Source organism: Mesoplodon densirostris, chromosome 17, assembly GCF_025265405.1.
Source record: "Mesoplodon densirostris isolate mMesDen1 chromosome 17, mMesDen1 primary haplotype, whole genome shotgun sequence".
Lineage (NCBI taxonomy): Eukaryota > Metazoa > Chordata > Mammalia > Artiodactyla > Ziphiidae > Mesoplodon > Mesoplodon densirostris.
The window spans coordinates 16,094,898-16,117,236 of NC_082677.1; the positions used below are offsets into that span (position 1 = coordinate 16,094,898).

The window sequence follows — 22,339 nt, forward strand, 5'->3', positions numbered from 1 at the left end:
TCTATTTTTTCCAGCCTTTTTCTATGTGTGTCCCCTACTCCGAGGAGGGGCCACAGTGTGTGTACCACTCTGAGTCTTGTGTTTTTCCAGGTAGCATTATATTATAAATGTTTTCTCATGTCATTAAACATCCTTTAAAATGTTACTTCTATTTAGAATATATTCTATTGTATGAATGTGCTATAATTTAGTATGTTTATCCCCTATTGTGGGATATTTAGCTTGTTTCCAACTTCTCACTATTGAAAATGATTCCACCATGAGTACTTTCGTTCATACATTTTTGTGTGAATCTTTGGTTATTGCCTTAGGATGGATTCCTAGGAGTGAAATTACAGACACCTAGTTTGTGACCATTTTTGAGACCTTTGACCAAATTGCCAAATACATTATACATGAACCAAATTGCCCGCCAGAAAAATTGGAGCAATTTGTATTCCCACCTCAGCATTTATCTCTCCCTATCCCAACAAACTCTGGGTCCCACCCATCATCCCCAAAAGAATGATCTTTGCAAAAGTGATAGATGAAATCTGGCATCTTACTTTTCTTTGCATTGCTTTGGTTACTAGTGATATTGAACTTGGCGATGGTGGTTATTTATTGGCCATTTGTATTTCTTTTGGGAGTTGCCTGTTCATGTCCTTTGCCCATTTTTCAATTGTGATCATCGTCTTTTAAACTGTTGGTTTATAAGCCTTCTTTGGCACATTTATCACAAGTGCCTTCCTCCCTGACCCCCCGCCCCAACCAGTTTAGCAAATTACTTTTTAATTCTGTTTTTGGTGCTTTGGTTGGTCACACACAAGTTTAAATTTTCTATGTAGTCAGGCTGTACATTTATTATTAAGACTGATTTATTCATTTTTATGGTTAAAAAAAAATCCTGGTTACTCTAAATACTTGTTTTTTCCCTCTATTTTCTTACAACATTTTCTCTTATTTAGCGTTTTCGTCCACTGGAAGTTATGTGGGTATTAGGTCGGTAAGGACCCTTTTCTCCTCTCTCTTTCTCTCTTTCTTCTCACGCTTTTTAATAAGCAGTGCCACAGCTCTGCTTCTATACTGCATAACCTCTCCTTTCTTTTGAGTTGTGACGCCCTCTCCCTCATGTACCAAATTCTCACTCAGCTGCCGCTCTTTCCAAGCTCCAGTCCGTCCCACTGATCCAGTCATTATTGTCACGACGGCACTATTCTCGTTACTCACATACATTTTAATACCTTCTAGGGCAAGCCCTAGCTCATCACTCCTCTCCTTCTCGAGACATTTTCACCCAGAGGGCTGATAGATTGGGGGTGAGGAGGCCAGACTTCAGGCACCAGGGGAGACTGGTGGGGTCTGGAGCTCCTGAAGCTACGAGGTAGGACCCCTCGGCCCCCAGAAGGGCTTTGGAGCCCTGGGTGAGGCTCTTGGTCTAAAACTGCACTGGGGCGGGGGGGCCCTGTGCAGCCCTCCTGAGGGCAGAATGGATAAACCCAAAGGTCAGAGATCATCTGCCCCTTGGCTTTGGTTTTCTGCCAGCCGTTGAGGCTGCTTTGGATGAGGCAGAAACACCTTCCAGAGCTGAGCCACGATGGGCCTCCCCACCTGCCTGCCCGCCACTCCGGGGTGGGGTCTGAGGCACTGCAGTGCCCGACCAGGCGAGCTCTCTTGGGGCCCCGTGGGGACCACGCCCCCTGTTCTCCCAGCCAAGGAGCACTGGCCCCAATTCAGGAAGCCAGTGAGGTGCCCGGCCCCATCCTGGCCCGGGGGCCCAGGACCTTACCGGATGATCTGGCTGGGATCCCGTGGGTGTCTTTAAAGGTGAGCTACTCACAGCTGTTCTACCACACGCCCATTTGGGGAGTTTTGAAAACAAAACCCCAGTTAAGCACCTTCATGCTTTTAATAAGCCGATTCTCTCCCTGCTGTAAAGCGGGCTCTTTCCTTGTGCCCCAGGTGTAGTACCAACAGCCTCCCTCTCGTCTGTGACAGCAAGGAGTGATGCAGTCATCCTGCACCAGAAACACGGGTTTCGCTGTAGCACCCTGAGGTACAGACCTTGGATGGCCTGGGCAGGACAGGGAAGTGGCAGCATATTCACTTTTGTGGGTTACCTGGAGCCCAAGACAGGTGCCAGACCTCCCCGCTCTCCTCTCGGGCGGACCCTTCCCACCTCACAGGTAGAGCTCACAGTGTCCACGCCCACACTTAAGCAATGCTCTCTGGCTGCTCACAGCTGCAGCCACCCTTGAGCGAGCCCTCCCGCCCCCAGGCTCTTTGCACGGACTGTGCTCCACGCCTGGACACCCTCCTTCCTTCCCTACCCTCCTAGCACCCTGCCAGCTTAGTCCTGCCTCTCTCGCCTCTAAATCTTAGCTCAGCTGTCACCTCACTGCTCACTCGGCCCCAGTGCTACCGCCACCCCGTCCCATGTGCTCAGAACACTCTCTTCTGCACAGCACTGACCTCACTGTGGGTGTAGGTTCATTACATAATAACCTGTTAATGCCTAGTGAACACCCTGCAGTCAGGGAGTTCTCACAGTATCCCTAGTATTTAGCACTGGGTCTGGCATTTAGCAAGTGGAACTGGAAGCGGGGGAGGTTGAGGGTGGGGGCAAAGGGAACGACCTGACTCATCCTCACCGCTGTCTGACCCCAAACCAGGAGTAAATACCCACGAGAAACGGATGACTCTAATGCCTCTTAATGCCTCATTTTCTCTGGGACTCTGTGCTCCCAGCTTCCCCAGGTAATATGACCTTTGAAATGGTCTCTATATAATTTGTAAAGTCCGCGTGTGAGGCCCCTAGGCTCGCTATGGGATGTTTGTGTTATTGTACCCATGGGAGAGGTACCAAATGGTATTCATCACACAACTGTCTGCTCCTTTAGAATCTACACCAGTAACCTCCCAGGGGTAGAGGGACAGTCATTTTCCCCGGCAGATAGTACAGTTGGTAGAAGCATATACCCAAATACACCCACTTGGTAACCAAAGTGGCTTTATTTCAAGCTGGCTGTGAAGGTTTCTTAATAGAAACTCCAATCAGTTCTCCTATGCTAAATGTAAACACTGCAGTAGATTTTTCTCATCAAACAATACTTTTAATGCTACTGAAATATATCATACCCATGATATGGTATGATTTCAGGAGCACCATGAGTTTAATATTCGGATGGAAGTGTGGTTTCAGGAGTGCTTTAACAGTACCCCGCACCCCTCCTTCAGCATTACCCGGCTCGACACAGTGTAACATCCCTTCCTAATGAGCTTATAGAGAGAGGTTGGCTTCAAGTCACGTGCCCATGTCATAAAGGTCCTTGTTGCTGTATTTAGAAGACTGTGTCCAACATAAATTCCGCACCCAAATCTCTTTCTCATAATGAACCTCCATCGACATAATGAGTTCCTTGGAAGGCAGGCATTGTGTAAATTAAAAATACTAATGAGTCATAATGATAATGAGTTATTTTCCTTATTACTGGGAGCAGAACTCAGTTTGGGCACATTATCCTGTGGCTGAAGGTGTCTTCCCTACACCCAGACCTGCCCTCCTCCAGGAGCCCAGACTAAAATAGGTTCTCTTTTTTTTTTTCTCTCCTCATCAAAGCTCTGAATCCCCCAAATGTCCCTGATCTTAGCTAGTCAGTCTTGGAGGAATGGAAGTTACTAAACTGGTTCACACTAAGATAGGAATGACCCGAAGGCACCCATAGCTGTTTCCAGCAGCGCACTGCTTGCACCTTTCCAAGGATATTCCTATTAGCTGGTAAGCACAGGTGAACTGGTGGATTTTCTAGCTAAGACCAAGCCCGGTGTCTTAGGGATTGTCTGGTTACAAGGAATAGGAACCCACTCAAGCCGACTAAACAAAACTGATTTACTGGCGGGGAGGCAAGGGCAGCCTTCACAGAACTTAGCGGCAGAGGCACAGCTGGGCTTTGGGAGCGTCAGGGACAGGACAGGAGAGCGTGAGGAACTGGGGTGAACTTTTCCTGTTTCTCTGGGACCCTTGTCCACAGACTCTATCCCAGCTCTCCTGTCTCTGCAGGATACTTTTCCGTGCACATGGGCCAAATATGGCGGTCGCTGAGTCAAGGGTCCCGTGCCCATGCTCTTGCAGGGAGGGTTCGACTGGCACAGCTTGGCTCAGGTGTCACCCCTAACTCAGTCTCCTCTGCCCATGGGGTCGAGGTTGCGTGGCTCAAACACAGTGCCTGGCCCAGGGTCATGCCTCGGTTACGTGTTGTTACAGGATGCAGGGCCCAGCCCTAAGGGGAGGGGATGGGGCACATCTCCAGAAGAAGTCTACCACATCAGGCTGAGGAGTTTTCTGCTGAATTTGGTTGGGCGCCTGGAGTGTTGAAGGGCTTTGGGGCAGGAGAGTGGCATTGGCGCCCGCCCGTGTGAACAGCAGGCCCGTGGTAGGATCTGTGAGCTGGGAGATAGTACATAGCTGGTGCCATGTTCATCCTAAAGGAGCAGTGACTTGCAGACAACCGGATTCATTCCTACTCCCTTGGCACCAGAGTCGGTTGGGACTCTGTGGTTGAATGACTCAAGAAAAGGGAGATTTGCCATGTTTTCCATTCTGTGTGGACTTGCTGGGAACTTGGAAAAGTCACAGAACCTCTCTGGGATTCTCTTAATTCCAATTCTTTTAATTAAAATAATAATAATATATATAAATAAACACATACATACTACTTATATATTTTTATGTTAATTTAGCAGATTCTTTTAAAAGATCTTATTGGCTTTATTCAGAGATTCCTAAATTGGGGAACATCAATCTAGCAATAGATAGGAGCCTCAAAGAACTGTACAAGGCAAGAAGTTTCATAGGCAGAACGGAGCAGGAACAAGGAGCTTATACTGGGCATGTAGCAGATTCTTCCTGTGTTTCTCTTTGCTGGCCTGAAAAGATGCTGAGGGTACACAGGAAAGGCCTCAGAAAGCTGGCTAGGAGGCTGGAGGATTATAAATCACTTGTGGCTGGAAAGAGAGAGGCTTCATCTCCTTCTCAAGGAGAAGAAATGCTTGCTGTGTGTGAAGAGCGACATATGTGCTTTGAAATGATAAAGCTGGGGACCTAGGAGGCCAAAAGCATATAGAAGCACACGATGGCTCAGATCTGCTGCGGGGGTGGGTGGGGGACCCAGAGAGCAGGATGGGAGAGGCCCGTTTTGTGGATTTGGAATGCGGGAGATTTTTTTTTTTTAAAGATAGAAAGGGCCCTGAAGGCCTGCTGCTAAAAACTGCAGTTTCTCCAGGAGTTTTAAAAAATCACCTACCACTTGGCTGTGCCCTACAGGTGAGCGTATTTGGTAGGGATGAATGGCCCAGCTAGTCTTCCTGCCGGTGACTCTGTTAGCATCTAAATTGATACCCGTTACCCGTAGGGTATATTCTCGCAGAGGATGAAGCAGAAAACAAAACACACCACCGTCTCCTGGGTCGGGGGAGAGGCACAGAGGGGCTACCCCAGCTCTCACCCATCTCGGAGGAGCCCCCCCGCCAGTGGGGTGAGCGAGTCCGGCCCTCGGCCCATCCCGGGCCTCTGGGAGGGAAGCAGCGGGGCCTCTGGAGGAGGGGTGCCGGCCTGTGGTGTGGAACCTGCTTCCAGCTTTCATTTCCTTTACGCCAAGGAGTCGTTTATGACAATCCGTCACGGCAGGCTGATGGGGCTGATAGCTTTTGGCAGAAGTCCTTTCTACTTCTCGCAAATTAAATCACAGAGAAAGTCACCAGCAGTGAATGCAAAGAAAGTGTTCAAGGCCACTGCACGGAGGCCAACAGCTGTCAGAGACCCAGTGTTTGCCAGACTTTAAAAATCCATGAATACTAACGAGGCTGGCACCTTCCACGACAGGTTGGGGTGCAGACACTAAGAACGCTGTGTGGCGTGAAGAGCACGACTCAGAATTGCTAATAATAATAATAGGAATAATAATAATAATGAAATAAAATGGCGACACCCAGTGTGCACAGAGAGCTGTCCAGGCTACGTGCACATTTTCGTTTCACCACAGAACCCTGTGATCCTAGGAGGTGGGCTGTCCATCCCTTTCACAAGTAAAGAAACCAAGGCTGAAATGCTTTGTCGACCTGCCCATGGTCACACCGCTGGTAGGTGCCAGCCAGGACTCAAATCCAGGCTCCCGGCTCCCCCCAGCGCCCTTTCCGTGACACCAGGCTGCTCCGGTGAGCCTGGGTGCAGGGCCGGGCTCAAGGTGGTGGGCAGAGCTGGGCAGGCAGAAACTCTGACGAGTGGCCCCAAAAGAGCCCCGGGCTTTCATTTCAATTCCCCGACCCCCAACCCGTTAACACAAGGTAATATATGTTCATTGTTTGGGAAAAAAAAAGAAACAGATAAGCATAAGAACATAGAAATAATAATTGCCCATTCAGAGATAAGCGTTTTGAACATTTCAGTGCACCTTGCAGATACTTTTTCTTCATTTTGACACATCTTTCCTCACAAAAACGGAATTCTGTTCCTCCTGCCATTTTGTAAACGTCTCATTCCATGTACTGTGAATCTCTCTCCATGTCAGATGCACTTCAACAATATTTTTCTCATTTCGTTATAAATGTTAGACATATAGTTTTTATGATTGCAGAAATAACCATAAGGTTATATGCTCATTGTAGAAATATTCAAATTCAAACCGTACAGAGATGCCCAGCAAAGGAAGCAAACGCTTTACTTAATCCCACCCTTGGGGCCTAAGCAGTGTTGCTACATTTCACATTTCCTGTTCATGTTTTTCCATGCACACTCCAGACATAATGAACATATGTGTCTATATACATTTTTTTTCCTCTGCCAAGTGGGATCACAGACTGTTGTGCAGTTTGCTTTTTGCCTTCCTCTGGTGTGGACGTTTTATTGTCTCGGTCCCTGAGGTTCTAAGGCATCTTTGTTCCAATCCTGGGGAAAGGAAAGCCCATGAGGCTGGAAAAGGGACAGGATAGTGGGTAGTAGCAACACAGGGTGGGTTCCAGCGATCGGACTAGAAACCTCCGAGAGGAGGGGACCGCAGCTCAGGCAGCCTCTTGCCGCTCACCCGGAGGACGCAGGTAAACAGTGCGACTTCACCGCCACCCTGGGGCCACCTGAGAGGAGGGGTCCCGCGGCACCAGATGGCCCCACGCCCCCTCATGAATGCTCTGTGCCTCCCCCAGGTGTGTATGTTCTCACGACTGCCCTGATCCCCGTCTTGGAGAAAGAACACGACCCCAGAGTGGTGAGTTGACTTCGGGGATGTTTTGTAAGTAAATGACTTTGCTCCTGATGGGAAATCAGTGGTCCTACGTTTGTCGCCCCAACTGTCCCGAGGGGGCCATGCTGTCCACGTCCATAGGGGGAGCCAAATTCTGTCCCCTGGGTCCATGGGCCTTCTGTTTGATAATCTGAGATCCAGCAGCGGTGGGCCAGCCCAGACGGTGTCCAGGTGGGTCTAGGGAGGGGCCGGTGAAGCGGGGAGGGATCCAGGTCAAGGTGAGGGTCAGCCTGCGGCTTTGTCCTGAGGACACACGTACTTGAGGGGCTTGTAGGCGTGGCCTGGGATTCCAGAATGCTCGCTCTGGCAGTAGAGACTTCTGGGAGCCGGCTGTCGATCCTGTCCCCCTGCCCCGCTCTCAGGGGCCCTCCACCCCCGCTGCTCCGGCCTCTTGCCTCTTGCCGAGGCTGGGTGGCTGCTGCCCAAACACAACCAACGAGTCCCCAGCCCTCACCGTAGGCTCCTCCCCAGTGCCACCCGAGAGCGGGCAAAGCCTTCAGAACGGGGGCTTCTGAAGAGCAGGGGCGGCTGGGGAAGGCAGTCAGCGGGGGGTGGGTGGGTGGGTGCACTTCCTGGAGAACCTGCCGCTCAAAGGGGAGGGGACGGGCTGATGGGTTACAGTGACGGAAATCAGAGGAGTCGGGAGGAAGGCAGTTAACGCAGGCTGCATTCCCTCTGCTGTGAGGGCCAGAATAATGACCTCCCCTGATCCGAGAGGTCCAGGTCCTAGATCCTGGCACCTGTGAATACGTCACCTTGACGTGGCCAAAGGGGACTCTGCAGCTGTGATTAAGTTAAGGGTATTGAGATGGGAGGGTATCGTGGGTCACCCACGTGGGCCAGTGCAGTCACAGGGGTCCTAAGAAGAGGGCCAGAGTCAGAGGAGACTCGACAGTGGAAGCAGAGGCGGTCGGCATGGTGCAGCCACAAACCAAGGCATGCGAGTGGCCTCTAGAAGCTGGAGAAGGGAAGGAACAGATGCCCCCTAAAACTGCCAGAAGGAATGCAGCTCTGCTGACACCTTGATTTTAGCCCCATAAGACCCATTTCAGACTTCTGACTTGCAGAGCTTCCAGTGGGGGAATTCATCTGCGACTTTATAAGCCACTAAGTTTGTGGTCATTTGTTGCAGTAGCAACAAGAAACCAATATGACGCTGCTTGACAGAGAAGAGGGATGGGAGGGTATTATGAACTTTTCTGTACAAATCTCCATTATGTTTATTGCAGATAACAGTCTCCTCCGGAGGAATGTTGGTTCAGAAACTGAATACCGATGACCTGCAGTCAGAGAGGACCGCGTTCGATGGCACCATGGTCTATGCACAAAACAAAGTGAGTGAGGGGAGTTTCTCAAGGCTGCCACCTGGGTGCTTTTCCAAGGAAGGCGAATTCTGGGATTCACGTTAATTTGGATCTTAGTAATTTGCAGCAGCACCTGAATGTTCCCCAGTGGAGAGAGAACCCTCTTCTCCATCAGGAGCCCGGCCCAGCCCAGCTCTGCCTGGACCAGGGTGGGGCTGGGGGACTTCAGCTCGCCCCTAGGAAGAGCCACAGAAGCTGCCACCTCTCTTCCCTGGTTTCTTAGACCCACAAGGAGCATGGTGCGAGCCGGTGGCCACCACAGCAGGAGCCCAGCAGGGGTTCCTTGCCCGGCACGGCTCAGAGGGAATATGGACCCAGGAGGTCACTCCTCTCTCCCTGGGCAGCCCCTGCTCACTGGCTGGACAGATGCCCCTGGAACAACGCTGGGTTTCCGGGCTCCCTTTGAAGGGCATGTGCGTCCAGCTCTGAAAGGAAAGGGCAGGGGTCCAGATCTCTTGCCCGATCTTAACAGAAAGTGTAGTCAGGCCGCCATACATCAGCTCATCACAGCTGTTTTTAGAAGCCGGCTGTATACCTTCCACATTTATAGTTCTGGCCCCTCAGCTCGTCACTTGGGTGGGCTCCCTCGTCGTTGGTGAAGCCGCCAGTGCCCACCAGCTGTCCCTTCTGTTGGTGTGGTCTGCCTGTCTGCCCCGCCCCCCACCCCCCGTGCAGCCTGGCTCTGCCGCGCTTTCCCTCACCGAGCCCCAGGCCGGCTCCTGGTGGTTACTTCTCATGACTCGATCCTGACAACTGAAGGAACCATACTTCTTGACAGTTTTTCCAGGGAACATGGGAACAAACCGCGCACTCCGTAAATGAGGCCCAGATGGAGCTCTTTGCAAAGCGTAATCAAACTGCCCTGGGATTGGGCAGTAGTCTCCATGCAGCTGAGTCTTAAGTGGGGGGTACTTGATGATTTGTTAGGGAATTGGCAACAGCTGTGTTCTCTAAGCATCCGCAGTGCGCGTCCTACACTCCAAGGCAGGAGTTCCTTCATATGTCCACGGACACCCGCTCAGTGCCGGCCTGTGCCGGCGGCCAGGGTACACAGTGAGCGGGGCCGAGCAACGAACACGGCAACACAAGCAACTAGGAAAGAGGACCCTCTGGGTGCCATTTCCGGGGGGGAGGGGAGGGGGAAGCCCCCGGGCAGCGTGCGGCGTTCCCTCATTTCCGGTGCTGGTCTGTCCGCGTCTCAAACGGAGGGGCCGTGACGCAGCCCTGGGTTGTAGCCAGAGCTTGTGGGGTAGAGAGCGGGTTCTAGAGCACGGGGGGCGGGCGAGGCAGGGTAGGGGCCGGCTCTGCACGCCCGCAGCCCCCTTGCCCCCCCTCCCGTTTGTTCCTCGCCCCCCACCCACCCCGTCCAGAGGCAGCAGGTGGTCCTGACGGAGCTGTGGGCCCGAGCGCACCCGAACGTCCACTTCTCGTGCATGCATCCCGGCTGGGTCGACACCCCAGGTAGGTCTTTCATTTCCACGGCGCCTGCGTCTCATCTACAGATATCTTGGGCGGCTGCAGGACTGACTCTCCCCCGGAGTGATCTAAAACCAGTATCATGAGGACTAGGAATGGCTTCGCTTCCACTGAGAGGGGCAGGCTGGTCCTCACAGGCGGAGCTGGTGTTAATCTGCCCCGCGCGTGGCGGAGAGAGGGGGCGGCCCTGGGGTGGGGTGCGGCTGGGGGCCCCTCCCTCGGGACGGGGTGGGGGGAGCCAGTGCACACTGAGTGTCGGAGAGGAACGAACTGAACCGAGAGGGGTGAGGGGGACCGAGGGAAGTCAACGGGAGATGCTGGGAACGTGGGGATAGGCCAGGCCACCTCGCCGCTGCCCGGGTTCCTAGAAGTAGTGATGCACACAGGTAACAGTCCCGAAGGAGACAAGTGGAATTTTCTGGAAGCGCGTTGGAGCAGCAGCGGGGGAGAGCAGAGCTCTCCTCAGGATCTGTCCCTCCCAACTCCGTGGCCTAAATCACGTGGGCTCCGTAGCTCTTTCCTCCTCCCCTGAAAAGGGCACCGAAAACAGCAGCACAGCAGCACCCCCAGGACACCTGAGAGCCCAGAGCTGCTCACAGCCGTGTCTGGATACTGACGCGTGTGTGCTCACAGCCCCGCCGCGGTGGGCACTAGCATGCCCATTTCCAGGTGGGGAAACTGAGGCGCAGAGGGGCCAGGATGTCCCGGCTGGGCCCGGCCACAGCGTCGTGGGAAGCAGGCTCTCTTTTTTTTTTTTTTTTGCGGTATGCGGGCCTCTCACTGTTGTGGCCTCCCCCGTTGCGGAGCACAGGCTCCGGACGCGCAGGCTCCGGACGCGCAGGCTCAGCGGCCATGGCTCACGGGCCCAGCCGCTCCGCGGCATATGGGATCCTCCCAGACCGGGGCACGAACCCGTATCCCCTGCATCGGCAGGCGGACTCTCAACCACTTGCGCCACCAGGGAGGCCCCCAGGCTCTCTTGTATACGCGCCGTCATCCTTTCTGAAAGCCGGTTGAGCAGAAGCCTTAACACTTGTATATACATCCTTGGAATTCATTCTAAGAAATAATGAGATGTGGAAAATGAGGTCGCTCCTCACAGCACTCGTGCTACGAGAGTGAGTTAATAACTTATGGAGCACCTGCCTGTGCAAGAAATGTGTTCAGCCCTGAACGCTGCTGGGGAGAAGTGTCTATGGGAAAGGAAAACTGCACTATACCATTAAATGAAGGTATCAGTCCCCCAGACTGTACGTGCCTTAGGGTCTTATTTTTGCTGTACGTGCCTTAGGGTCTTATTTTTGCGGTACGTGCCTTAGGGTCTTATATTTGCTACACCCATATCCCCAGGGAAGAAGGCGTATGTTGGTGTCACATAGCATCCCATGGAGACCTGGCTAGGAGAGCTGGCGCAGACCAGCCCTCTGGGGCACGGATCTGAGGACGTCTGGCAGCCTCCTGTTTTAAACGCAGAAGGGGTGTCCTCAGCCAAGCACACCAGGAGGGACTCAGGCCAGGGGTGTCGCGAGAGGGTGGCTTCTTACTTCTTGTCGCTTCCGGATGGGAAACATGCCCAGCCCTGCCTGACCAGGTAGCTCCATCAGGCCGTGGAGGGCAGCCAGCCTGTCATCCTCCCAAGGACATCACCCTGACAGTCCTCGTGTCAACCTGTGTGCTTGCAAAATCTGTGCTCCAAGCCCACCCCCTGGGTCCACCATCTGGGTCAAGGTGCAGTTTGCCCTCTATTGTCCACAGGTCACAGGGCAACGACTGGGCCTCTCGGGTGCAGATGGCCCGTCTGGGGACACGGAAGCCCGAGGGAGGGCTGGGCAGGGGCCTGAGCCCATGGACACTTGTCCTCCCCGAGTGCTGTGATGGAAGGATTCAAATTCCTTCTCTTTGCTCATCAGTATTTCCTAATGTTTCCACAATTAGCAAGTACTGTTTCTGTGAAAAGAAAAAAGTTTATTTTTAATATAAAAAATGAGGGCCTTAGATTAGATGATCCTTTCTCTCTGAAATCCTGATCTCATTACAGCTTTCAGACGTTGTTTTCTCTGCCTTCTTTTCTTTCCTTGGCTTCACGAGAGAACAGTTTTGTTTCCCAGTGTGCTCACTGTTGGGACAGTGTGTTCCCCGAGGTCTGTGGGCAGGGGGGGCTGGGCCTCCCGTGGTGAGCACGGGGGCCCTGGGGAGGCGACACCAGGAGGGGAACCTCTGTGTAGCCGGGTGTGGGGGGCAGGGGGAGGACGAGTTAGAGGAGCTTTGGCGGAGGAAGAAGCCCCTCCCCTTCTTACTGCTCTCCTCCCTAAAAAGCAGGAAACACTAGTGCAGCCCGAGGAACCATCTGCCAGGATCCTCGGAGAGGTCAGAATCCTTGGCGAGAGATGGGTCACCCAGGAAGCGGGAGTCTGATCCCCTCTCGGCCTCAGTGTGACCCTCCTTTCTTAGGATAGAAAGCGGGGCGGTGCCGGAGATTTTGCTCCCAGGGGACGGGCTGGTCTGGGCGCCCGGGGTCCAGGGGACACAGGACCCAACAGACTCGGGGCTCTGGTGAGCAGCACTTCCCTCCCAGGCCACAGGGTGACACCTCAGGGGCTTTGTGACAAGGCTGTGTGAAATCTGAATAGCCTGGAGGAATGCTGTGTTGAAGTGGGAAGAGGGCAGTCTGGTCCCATTCCATTTCATCGTCGTTATTTTGGCGGTGGAAGAAGCCAAGCGCGGGCAGCGTCCTGGCTTGAGGATGCTGTCCTCACCTCCCTGTCCGTGCCCCCCCTGCCCCTGCAGGTGTGCGGTTGTCGATGCCCGGGTTCCACGCCAGGCTGGGGGCCAGGCTGCGCTCTGAGGCCCAGGGCGCGGACACTGTGCTGTGGCTGGCCCTCGCCCCGAAGGCCGCCGTGCAGCCCAGCGGCCGCTTCTTCCAAGGTGACTTCCTCCCTGGGTGTGGAGGCACCCCCGACCCTCCTCTCCATGCAGCTCGGGTCGGGGAGGGACTGTTCCCCTTCCCCGTGATTGTGCCCGGCCTTCCTTGGCAGGGCGGCTCCTCCGCCTGTCAGGGTGCTTTGTGAAGGGCCTCACCTCTGACTTCGCACCACCCGCTTTTCCCATCCACCTTTCTGAACTCTGGGTCCCTTGAGGATGAAATCCTTGGGTTGTCATCCTTGTTCTGAGTCTTGGGCGAGGCCGGGCCCTGTGGGCACCGCGGAGATGAAAGCTCCCTCTCCGAAGACCCGGGGATGGGAGCTGTCCAAGCAGCGGTGCAAAGGGAATGAGTCTCTTCTTTGTGCTTCTGGGGGCCGTTATCTGTTGAGGGTTTGCTCCCAACCTGGGCAGCGTCCCGACGGGCAGTCTGAGAGGAGGCACGCTGAGGGCGGATGCTGGAGGCCAGGGCCTTCCGCTTCTTTCCCCACCACGGATGTGGCCGCCTGAGCCTGAGCCATGGTGGAGCTCTGGTGACCCTGTGGCGGCTGGGGGTGTGGCCGTACCTTCTCCTCTGACCACCACCTGCCGGTTCTCAAACACTCCACACTCCCCAAGCCCAAACCCCACCCCCGCCGGCACCCAGGCCTGAGGACCCTCCCCCCAGCCCGCTGGAGTCCCTCAAAACCCGGCCCGACACCTGTCCTCCCCAACTCGGTCTCTCTTCTGTAGCACCTCATCGTCTGTGGGGACCCTTGAGGGCAGGGCTGGCATCTAACTCCGTCCCGTGTGGGCCCCTCCCCGGCAGACGTCCGTGACATGACTGACCCGGGGCCCAAGTGGCGGGCAGGGGCTCATCCATGCTGCCTCGCTGCTCACACCTTTCTTCTTCCCTCTCACCTGTAGACCGGAAACCAGTGCCCACACATTTGCCTCTTGCTAGGACATCGTCCTCACCGGCTGAAGAGGAGAAACTAATTGAAATCCTGGAAGAGCTGGCTCAGAGATTTAAATAGGCCAGGCCAGACCCAACGCGGGGCTGGAACCGCCTCAGAAAATACGGGAAGGTGTGGCCCAGTACACAGGCCCCACGTCTAGATGTCCCCGTAGATTGGCCCATATTCCACTGCTGTGGTCTGAGCTGGCTTCCTCTCCTTCTGCAGTCATAGAAATCAGCCCCGTTCTTTATACAAAGCCTAGTATTGAAGCCTTGACCCACCATCTCTTCACTGTGGGACCACAGGTGGGTTACTTACCCTCTGGGGGCCTCATTTTCCCCGTCAGTGGAGATTGTAGTGCTACCTACCTCAAGGGGTGGTTTTAACGATTCAGTGAACCACTAGTGATGCACTTAGAAGAATGCTTGGTGCATCGTAAAGCCTTGATGTATGTTTTTTAGCTATTAACATCAGCATTTAACTGACAAGTGTGCTAAAACTCACGGAAAAAAAAAAATCCCCCTAAAGGTTACCCCCTGTAGCAATGAGGAGCCACACAGAATGGGAGCTTTTATTTTAAAATAAATACGACTGGGGCTGGGAACGAGCGAACCTGCCTCTTCTGCAGCAGCTTCTTTTCCCGTGTAAATTTCTCCTTTGAGGATGTGGTTTTATCCTAAAGATTCCATGTCACTGTCGGTTTGAGGGAAGCAGGGCTGCGGGGGGGAAGGATAGCCAGGAGGGGGCGCCACGCTGCCCTGGCCTGGCCGTGAGGCCCCAGGAGCAAAGCGGAGCCAAGGGTCAGTGCCTATTTACATAAACAATCACGGGAGGCCTGGTTTATTTACATTTGCTATGATTAGAAGTGGCATGGACATATATACACTACCAAACGTAGAACAGCTAGCTAGTGGGAAGCAGCCGCATAGCACAGGGAGATCAGCTCGGTGCTTTGTGACCACCTAGAGGGGTGGGATAGGGAGGGTGGGAGGGAGGGAGACGCAAGAGGGAAGAGATATGGGAACATATGTATAACTGATTCACTTTGTTATAAAGCAGAAACTAACACACCATTGTGAAGCAATTATACATCAATAAAGATGTTAAAAAAGTGGCTTCAATTACGCACCTGGCATTCCGGTGCTACTGTTTGGTAAAACTTCTAAGCTATTTGCATTTTACGTCTTAGTGACGCTGGGGAAAGTTGTAACAAAATCAGTGAACAGATTTAGGATAGCTCCGTACACGTTTTGGATGTTCTGGATGTTCACAGGGAAATAAACGTAATGCATCACCCACAGCGGAGGAGAACCCAGGTGGGCACTGCTCAGCCAGTCCCACGGTGCGGGGCCTTCAGAGAGAGGTGCCTGAGGTGCTCAGGTCCAGGCTGTCAGCTAAGGAGCCCCTAGGAAGGGGCTTTCTGGTTGGTCCGCCTGGAAGATCAGTGAGCAGCGGCCCCCCTGGCATGAATCTCTCTTTTCCTGAAGGAGGACACTGGGGGCTGCCGCGGTGCTGGGTGTGGGTGGGGCCGGGCGGGCACAGGCCAGCTGGATGGAGGAGGGTCAACCCGGCCGCCCCTCCCACCGGCCCTTTGACAGTGTGCAAGTCATCGACTTCTTCCCACTTCTTATCTGTAAAATGGGCCTCATGAGGAGTTTTTACGAAGGCTTTTCCTGGCTGTATTTTCCCTTAGTCCTCTCTCCTTCATTTGGAAAGTTTATCAGCCACAGGTAAAGCAGCCTTGTGTGAAAGATAAAGAAAATAAAAAGGTCTGCTCAGCCAGCCATGGTGAACGCCAACGCAGGGCTGCTGGAGTGCGTGTGTGTCACGTGGCACAGCTCGACAACAAGGACAGGACCACAGGTGCAGGAAGGTTTCCACAGAGATTTATTTTAAACCGTGGCGGTAGCTTGCACTGAGTCTTTGACATTGGTCATGGCTACACATTCATTTCGGTTAGCGGGAAGCACAGTGGGAAAGTGAGCAGAGTTCAGAAACGTTCACGACATTCAGCAGCATTTGAATGGAGAACTGGACACAGACATTTAACACCGTGGGAAATCCCTGCTCATTCCCACCTAATCACATTCAGGAAGTCAATGTCAAGACTGCTTGGTCTGGTTGGGGGAATCTAGTGGCAGAGGGCGTGGCAATGCCAGCAGGGTTCGGCTAGAACCACATTTGAGAAATCTCTTCCAGCTTTGGGCTTATTACATTTTCAGCCTGACCCCTTGGAGAATCTCATTTCAAAAAGAAAGAAAAAGACATCCATAAAGCAACATGCCCGCTGCAGCCAGGTTCTGACGTGGCTGTAGACGGGCGGGCGTGCAGGGTGGAAGTGTCCGTGTCCCCTGTTGTGGGAACAGTGGCAGGCAGGCACGAGTGTGGGGCTAGCACCTTCCCGGATGTCCAGTTAGTAACAGTTTTTGGACTTTTCATATAAAGATTTTCTTCTGCAAAATGACAGTACATTTGGAAAAAAAAAAAGCAGATGGCATAAAACACAAATATGTAAGTATACAGTGGTTACCAGCGACACAAGTATTTTGGTCCATACTTCATATGCTACTAACATAAGGCAGCCATCCATTTAAATGAAAGAAAAAGTGTGTATAAGTGAAATACTTTTTTCAAACCATTTCTCCTTTTTGTGTTACAGTTTACCCTCTCATGCTTCCCAGAGAACCAAGGGGGATAAAAAGGAGAAAGGATCCTAAATATCAAAGTCACATTCTAAATCTAACCTTTAAGCCGACCTGCAATTCCCTTTCTCTCCCAAGAAAATCAGATACACTTTTGTACACTCACGAAGGTGAACATTTTGAGGTATTTGTTTTTAATGAGATGGTACTATATGATTGACTTGCACCTTCACCATCTTTTTCAAACCTGGGCTCTAGATGGGAAAATACAGGAAGCAGTTTACTTGATGTGACACGAGACAAAGGCAGTGGGATATGCTCCCATTTACCTGAGTGAAGTCAGCCACGTGCAGGCGGGTCACTGGTAATGGTTAGGTCAGTCTAGTAATAATAGTCATGGAATCATAGGATCACGAATTGGAAGGGATCTTAAGAACAATCATTGAATTCAACTTCTACTCAAGGCTTTTAATCTCCTTTCCACATCTATTCCACTATAAATAGACAAGGGGCTACGTACTGTCTGTTCAAAAATTCCCTGGCAAAAGAAACACAGAAGAGGAATCCCATTCCAGTGTTGGACAGATCTAATTTTACACCCTGCTTTCTTGTGTTTGGCCTAAACAGGCTTCTTGGTGGAAAGGATAATGTTTAAAGGCAAAATTACAAACTAAAAACATGGATGTTCCTGAATTAAGTTACGGACATATGATACTTGGGCACTGAAGGATAAAGGCAAGTGGATGGAATACAGGTATCAGTACTAGGAAGTACCAAGGCCCGCGGTGGGGGTGCCCCTGTGGGGACGCCGGGATGCCCCTGCTCGGTAGAGTCGGGTCTCCAGGGCGGTGGCTGCCTGAGCCCTTTTACTGTTGCCGAATTGAGAAAAACATTGCCTTCCGCTCGGCGAGGGCCACTGCGATGAGGATTTACCACATTTACCACATTGTACTGAAATGACCATTACTTGCAAGAACGATTCAAGGCCAGAGGGAGATGAGGGCAGCAGTGGCCTGCTTGCTCACGGGAAGGCCGTGTGGGTGCAGGGCCACTGCTGTCCAGAACAACCTCCTCCACAGGTCAAGGCCTGTCCTTTTTCAAAGGGGAGGTCCTGAGCCTGGGCCCCTGGGTTATAGCAGAATCAGTATGCCGTAAGCTCGTCCAGGCCAAGTCTGTGCAAGCAGTGGTCTCCAGCCCCACCTCACAGCCTCCAGTGAGGGGCTGTGCCCCCAACAAAGTTCAAAAATTAGTTACCAGGGGTCATTTTAGGATAATAACTCCAGGTATTTGCAAAGAAAAAGAAACTTTGATACCAGCTTCAGCTGCAGGGAAACTTGACTCTCTGGGTAGAGGCGCATGGCGAACCGCGTGCTGCCCCTCTCTGTGGCCACGAGCATCTGCGTCTCACGGTGACGAGAGCTCAGGCTCCAGGACTGCAGCTGTGCACCTGATGTTCTCTGGCAGCTCCAAACCTCCTGTGGGCCCCAAGCACCAGGCTGATGCAGGTCCTGGGCCTTTGTTTATGCTGCTCCCACAGCCTGGGCTCACAACAACTCATCCTTTAACTCTCAGCTCAGAAGCCCTTTCCTCTGCAAGGTCCCCTGGCTCCACCCATGCAGGTAGGAGCACCTGCGCAGCTCCTGGGACAGGACCCCACAGCCCTCTGTCACTGGATTTACCACCTGGCACTGAAATGATCCATCTAGGCCACAGAATGGACCTCATGACCCCGGGCCTGGTTCAAAGCCTGGAGTGTGGTGGACACTCAACAAAGGGTTGGACTGGGCGAGAATTGGAGTCTCGAGGGTCATCCAGATCCCTCAGTGCTCAAGATGGATTTAATCTCTGTTTCCCAATCATGTAGCTAGATAGGCACTTGCACATCCAGTAAAACATAACTTAACTTTGTTTTAAAGGAGAGGAAAAAAAGAATGTTTTTGGCAAAATGCTTTCCTTCACTTTAAAACAAATCTTAGTGGACAAGGTCACTTACATACAATTAAACTACTATGAAAAGCCCAAACCAAAGGAATGTCATTTAATGGATAGTTATGTTCAGTAACTTTGATAACATAGTTTAGATCTAGTCCCTTGCTTAAAAGGCAAAATTCAGGCGTTAAAAACTGATTAATGTTAAGAAAAAAATAAATTCTGCTTTTGAAAAAATGAATCTTAAAACAGGAAAAGAAAGGCAATGTTCCATAAGAAGGTCAGTGAAGAGACTGGCTCAGGGCCAGCCCACACACAGAGGGTGAGGTGCGCTTTCAGTGCCCCTGGATTTCCACTTAAACTTTGCAGCTGGGGTGGTCTGTGGGGAAGAGTGTAGGAAGGAGTTTATGCTGATGGAGACCTGCAGGAACCACCTCACTGCACATACCCATCCGCTTGGAACCACGGGACTGGGGCCAAAGGCTGTGCCTACAATGAGAGGAACAGACCCGGTTCCCGAGAGCTCCCTGCCTCGAGGCTGGAAGTCATTGCTCCCCGCCCACGCCATTACCAGTTAATGTTCTAAAACAACTGTTCCTCGAAAATTGTTCTTTCGGGTTTCCCTTGTTGATACCTCAGCGATCTCTAACTGCCTGGTGTGACTATAGTGTTTTGTGCTTGGAACATTCTAGATGTCTGAAGATCCCTTCCAGTTTTGTGATTTTATGATTCTTTGAATTCAAACAATCCAATAAGAAATACATCATGGTTGATTGACCTCAGATAAAAAGACACATGACTCCAAGTACTTAATCTAAAACCACTTGTGCTACTGTGGAGACAACCCAGGCAGTTAAAGGTTCCAGTAACATCATTTCTTTGGAGAAACTGAGAGCATGTGATTGGTTCTATCCTACCCAATAAAGGACAGCCACGTGCATGGTATGTGCGGGTTTGCCACTTTCCCAGCATAATCCTGTTAGGCATTACTTGCCAGAGCTTCTGTATGTTGAAGTAACAGAGCAAAAAATATATATAAAGTGCAATTCCAGTGGGGTAAAACAAGAACTATGAGAGTTAACCCAGACAGGAGAAAAGCCAAGTGCTGGCACCAGCTTCCACTCCTAATGAATGAAGCCTCTATTCCATAAAAATGCTTGGAAGGCACCCCGACACCAACACATATCTACAAGTTACAAAAATGGTGGAGATAATACTCAAGAATTCACAGTATTATAAACACACACAGTTGGCGTGCTAAGCACTTCTCACCAAGTTCAAGCACCTACACAGATGAGGAGAAAGGAAAAGGCAGGGCAACGGATACCTTGACATATCTGTGGTTACTGACCGCAACTCTCGTCACCAACGAGGTGTCCAGTGGTTTCAACCTCTGAGTGGCCCTGTGGGCTGGGGTACAGACAGGCTGGGAGGGAGGGAGATGGCTGGACTGAAGTGCAGGGTCCCAGACCAGAGGGACCACGGTGTCACACGTGGTCCAAAGGAAACAATCAGCTTTCCCAGTGGGGTCTGAGCTCATCGAGACCCACCTCAGATCCACGTCGGGTGTGCTGCACGCCCGATCCACCGTCTCCCTGCCGCCGTGCCTGCCTCTATACACAGGCCGGGCTCCAGAGTTCAGGAAGGGAAAACACAGCGATTCTTCCCTACAACTCATTTCCAACACACAGTCCTTTATTACGTACAACTTAGTTCAGTGGCTCCAGGTTCTAGGAGTAAACTACAGAATAGATAATTATTTTAAATTCCCTTTTTAAAGCTCTCACAGAGCAGTCATGCAGAAGAGACTCAGGTTAGTTATAACGGCTTTGACTGAGGGCAAGCGAGGATTGTGCGGAAGCGGCAGGTAAGTGATAAGTGGTAATTGCTCTGTGTGTGTGTGTGTGTGTGTGTACACAACCTTACAGTACGGTCACATGGGCCCGTCTGCCCTGATGTCCCAGCTCATGGCTGTCACGTACCATGGCTGCATGGGGCACACCCACTGTCCTGCTTCCCAAAGCTGCAGCAGCAGAATCATCTCGAGGAAGCCCGTCCCCCGGAAGCACGCTTGGTCAGTGTTGGGGGAGGGATAATCCAAGTACGGCTGGGAGGCCTTCTCCCAGTTAGAAAGAAAATTAATGATCACGAGGGGGAAAAATTACTTTCAGGAAAAGAGGAAAAAAAAATAGGGAGGACTTCAACGACCACCCCGCAAATTGTCAGATCAAAAGAGAACAAGATCCTGTGGAGTTAGGGCTCGGACAGGGAAGGGCAAGTAATCGGCCTGTTGAACTGCGAGGCTTTGTTTAACCTGATGAACCCCAAGGACCCGGGGATCCCCCAGCGCTCCTGACAGGTGAGGACTGAACGAGGGGGCACTTGTGTAAAGTGCTTCGAACGGGGCGAGCACACAGCTCATGGCTGCTGCTAATTTCAAGTCTAGTTTTACAAACGAAAATAAGACTTTAAAGAAGAACTTCAATATCCCAAGTTGAGTCACTACACACAAGAATATCTCAATTTATCAAGTTTGACTGGATTCCCTTAAAATTAGATTCATTTCCTAAAGCCTCCCCCTGCCCCTCTCTTTTTTTTTTTTTTTTTTACATTCCCAACTGGAGCACAGCATGAACTGTAGGATTCAGTACCTTTTATGTCTCAGGTCACACAATTTTAGTATGAAAGTGTGCAAAGTGTTCTGATAAAATACATGAAGATAAAAATCTTTAAATATCTCGTTTTGAAAGAAGAAAATACAGACGGTGAGGAATAAAGCAGGATACAACCTCGCAGCAAGGAACATGTTCAGGTTCAGAGGTGACATCACATAGAACAACGCATTTTAAAGACACTATTCTTGAAGGACACGGGGTTTTGTTGTTTTGTTTTTAATATGAAGAGCGACGGAGAGCTGTGTCAATAAAACTAAAACCTAAAAGGCTCAGAAAGTTCCAGCTGAATTAGAAATGATCCAGGCACTGAGGGTTGAAGGTCTGAGTTATGATAATCTACTTTGTGGCTGGGAGTGGCTTTCTCACATTTGTTTTTAATGTGGGAAAGACAGAGAAAAACTGAGGCAGAAACACAAGGTCATTTCCACTCCATGAGAACATGTATGACCTAGATATCACAAACAGATCACTCTTCAGGTGATTCAAGAGTCAGCTTGGAAATCCACACGAATGGTTTTCCAGGTCTCTCAATGGGAGGGAATTTCTACGAAAGCAGAAACACTGCAAATAAACCGTGAATACGTACACTCTGGGGAACAGCAGATGAAGCTGAGGGTGGATACACGTAGAAGAAAAAGATGCCGACCACGAGATAGGTGTCCAAGTGAAGGAAACACGGAAACTACTTTGTAACTACCGAAAATACCCTGAACAGTTATACACGCCTCATTTCTCCGACACACAAAGCAACAACTAAAACGAAGTGGTGAGAAATATAAAACTGAAAACACCCCACACTGAGTCTGTAGTATACTCAAAACAAGGTAGCACAGCCAGACTGTATAAACCACTTGTTAAAAAAATAGCCTCTTTTATATCGTATGAACAAGTTGCAAGAGTTCCCTCGCAAGAGCTCACCGACTGCTCACCGCCGTGTGTGCGGGTCACATGCAAGCTCAGCTCAGCTCTTCAGCTTCTCTCCCACCACTCACGCATCTGCTTTACAGCTCCAGTCATGATTTAGGTTAGAACAACCGTTTCTTGAGTAAATACTATCTGGTGCCTGGAAGAGGCATCAAGACACAACCGGGGTCATATCCCACAACTGTAAAAAGAAGAAGA

General features: G+C 51.4%; 2 protein-coding genes across 9 annotated transcripts in view; one reads left to right on the top strand and one right to left on the bottom strand.

The window, feature by feature from the left end:
- The window catches only part of DHRS12 (dehydrogenase/reductase 12), a 36,355-nt gene extending 21,408 nt beyond the window's left edge, over window positions 1–14,947 (top strand). For 5 of the 8 annotated variants that reach the window (XM_060080083.1, XM_060080084.1, XM_060080086.1 and 2 more), the window contains 5 exons: window positions 7,177–7,238; window positions 8,504–8,608; window positions 10,009–10,099; window positions 12,902–13,039; window positions 13,940–14,947. In XM_060080083.1, the coding sequence (XP_059936066.1) occupies window positions 7,177–7,238; window positions 8,504–8,608; window positions 10,009–10,099; window positions 12,902–13,039; window positions 13,940–14,049 (506 nt within the window). In that variant the 3' untranslated portion in view covers window positions 14,050–14,947. Of the gene's footprint in view, window positions 1–7,176; window positions 7,239–8,503; window positions 8,609–10,008; window positions 10,100–10,500; window positions 10,856–12,901; window positions 13,234–13,939 lie in introns of those variants that run through there. The other 3 variants (XM_060080088.1, XM_060080082.1, XM_060080085.1) reach the window with 3 other exon arrangements.
- Window positions 14,948–15,841: 894 nt separating this feature from the next.
- Window positions 15,842–22,339, bottom strand: part of WDFY2 (WD repeat and FYVE domain containing 2) — a 173,739-nt gene continuing 167,241 nt past the window's right edge. Inside the window, exon 12 of the mRNA XM_060079897.1 lies at window positions 15,842–22,322. Within this exon, the coding sequence (XP_059935880.1) occupies window positions 22,293–22,322 (30 nt within the window). The 3' untranslated portion in view covers window positions 15,842–22,292. The remainder of the gene's footprint in view (window positions 22,323–22,339) is intronic.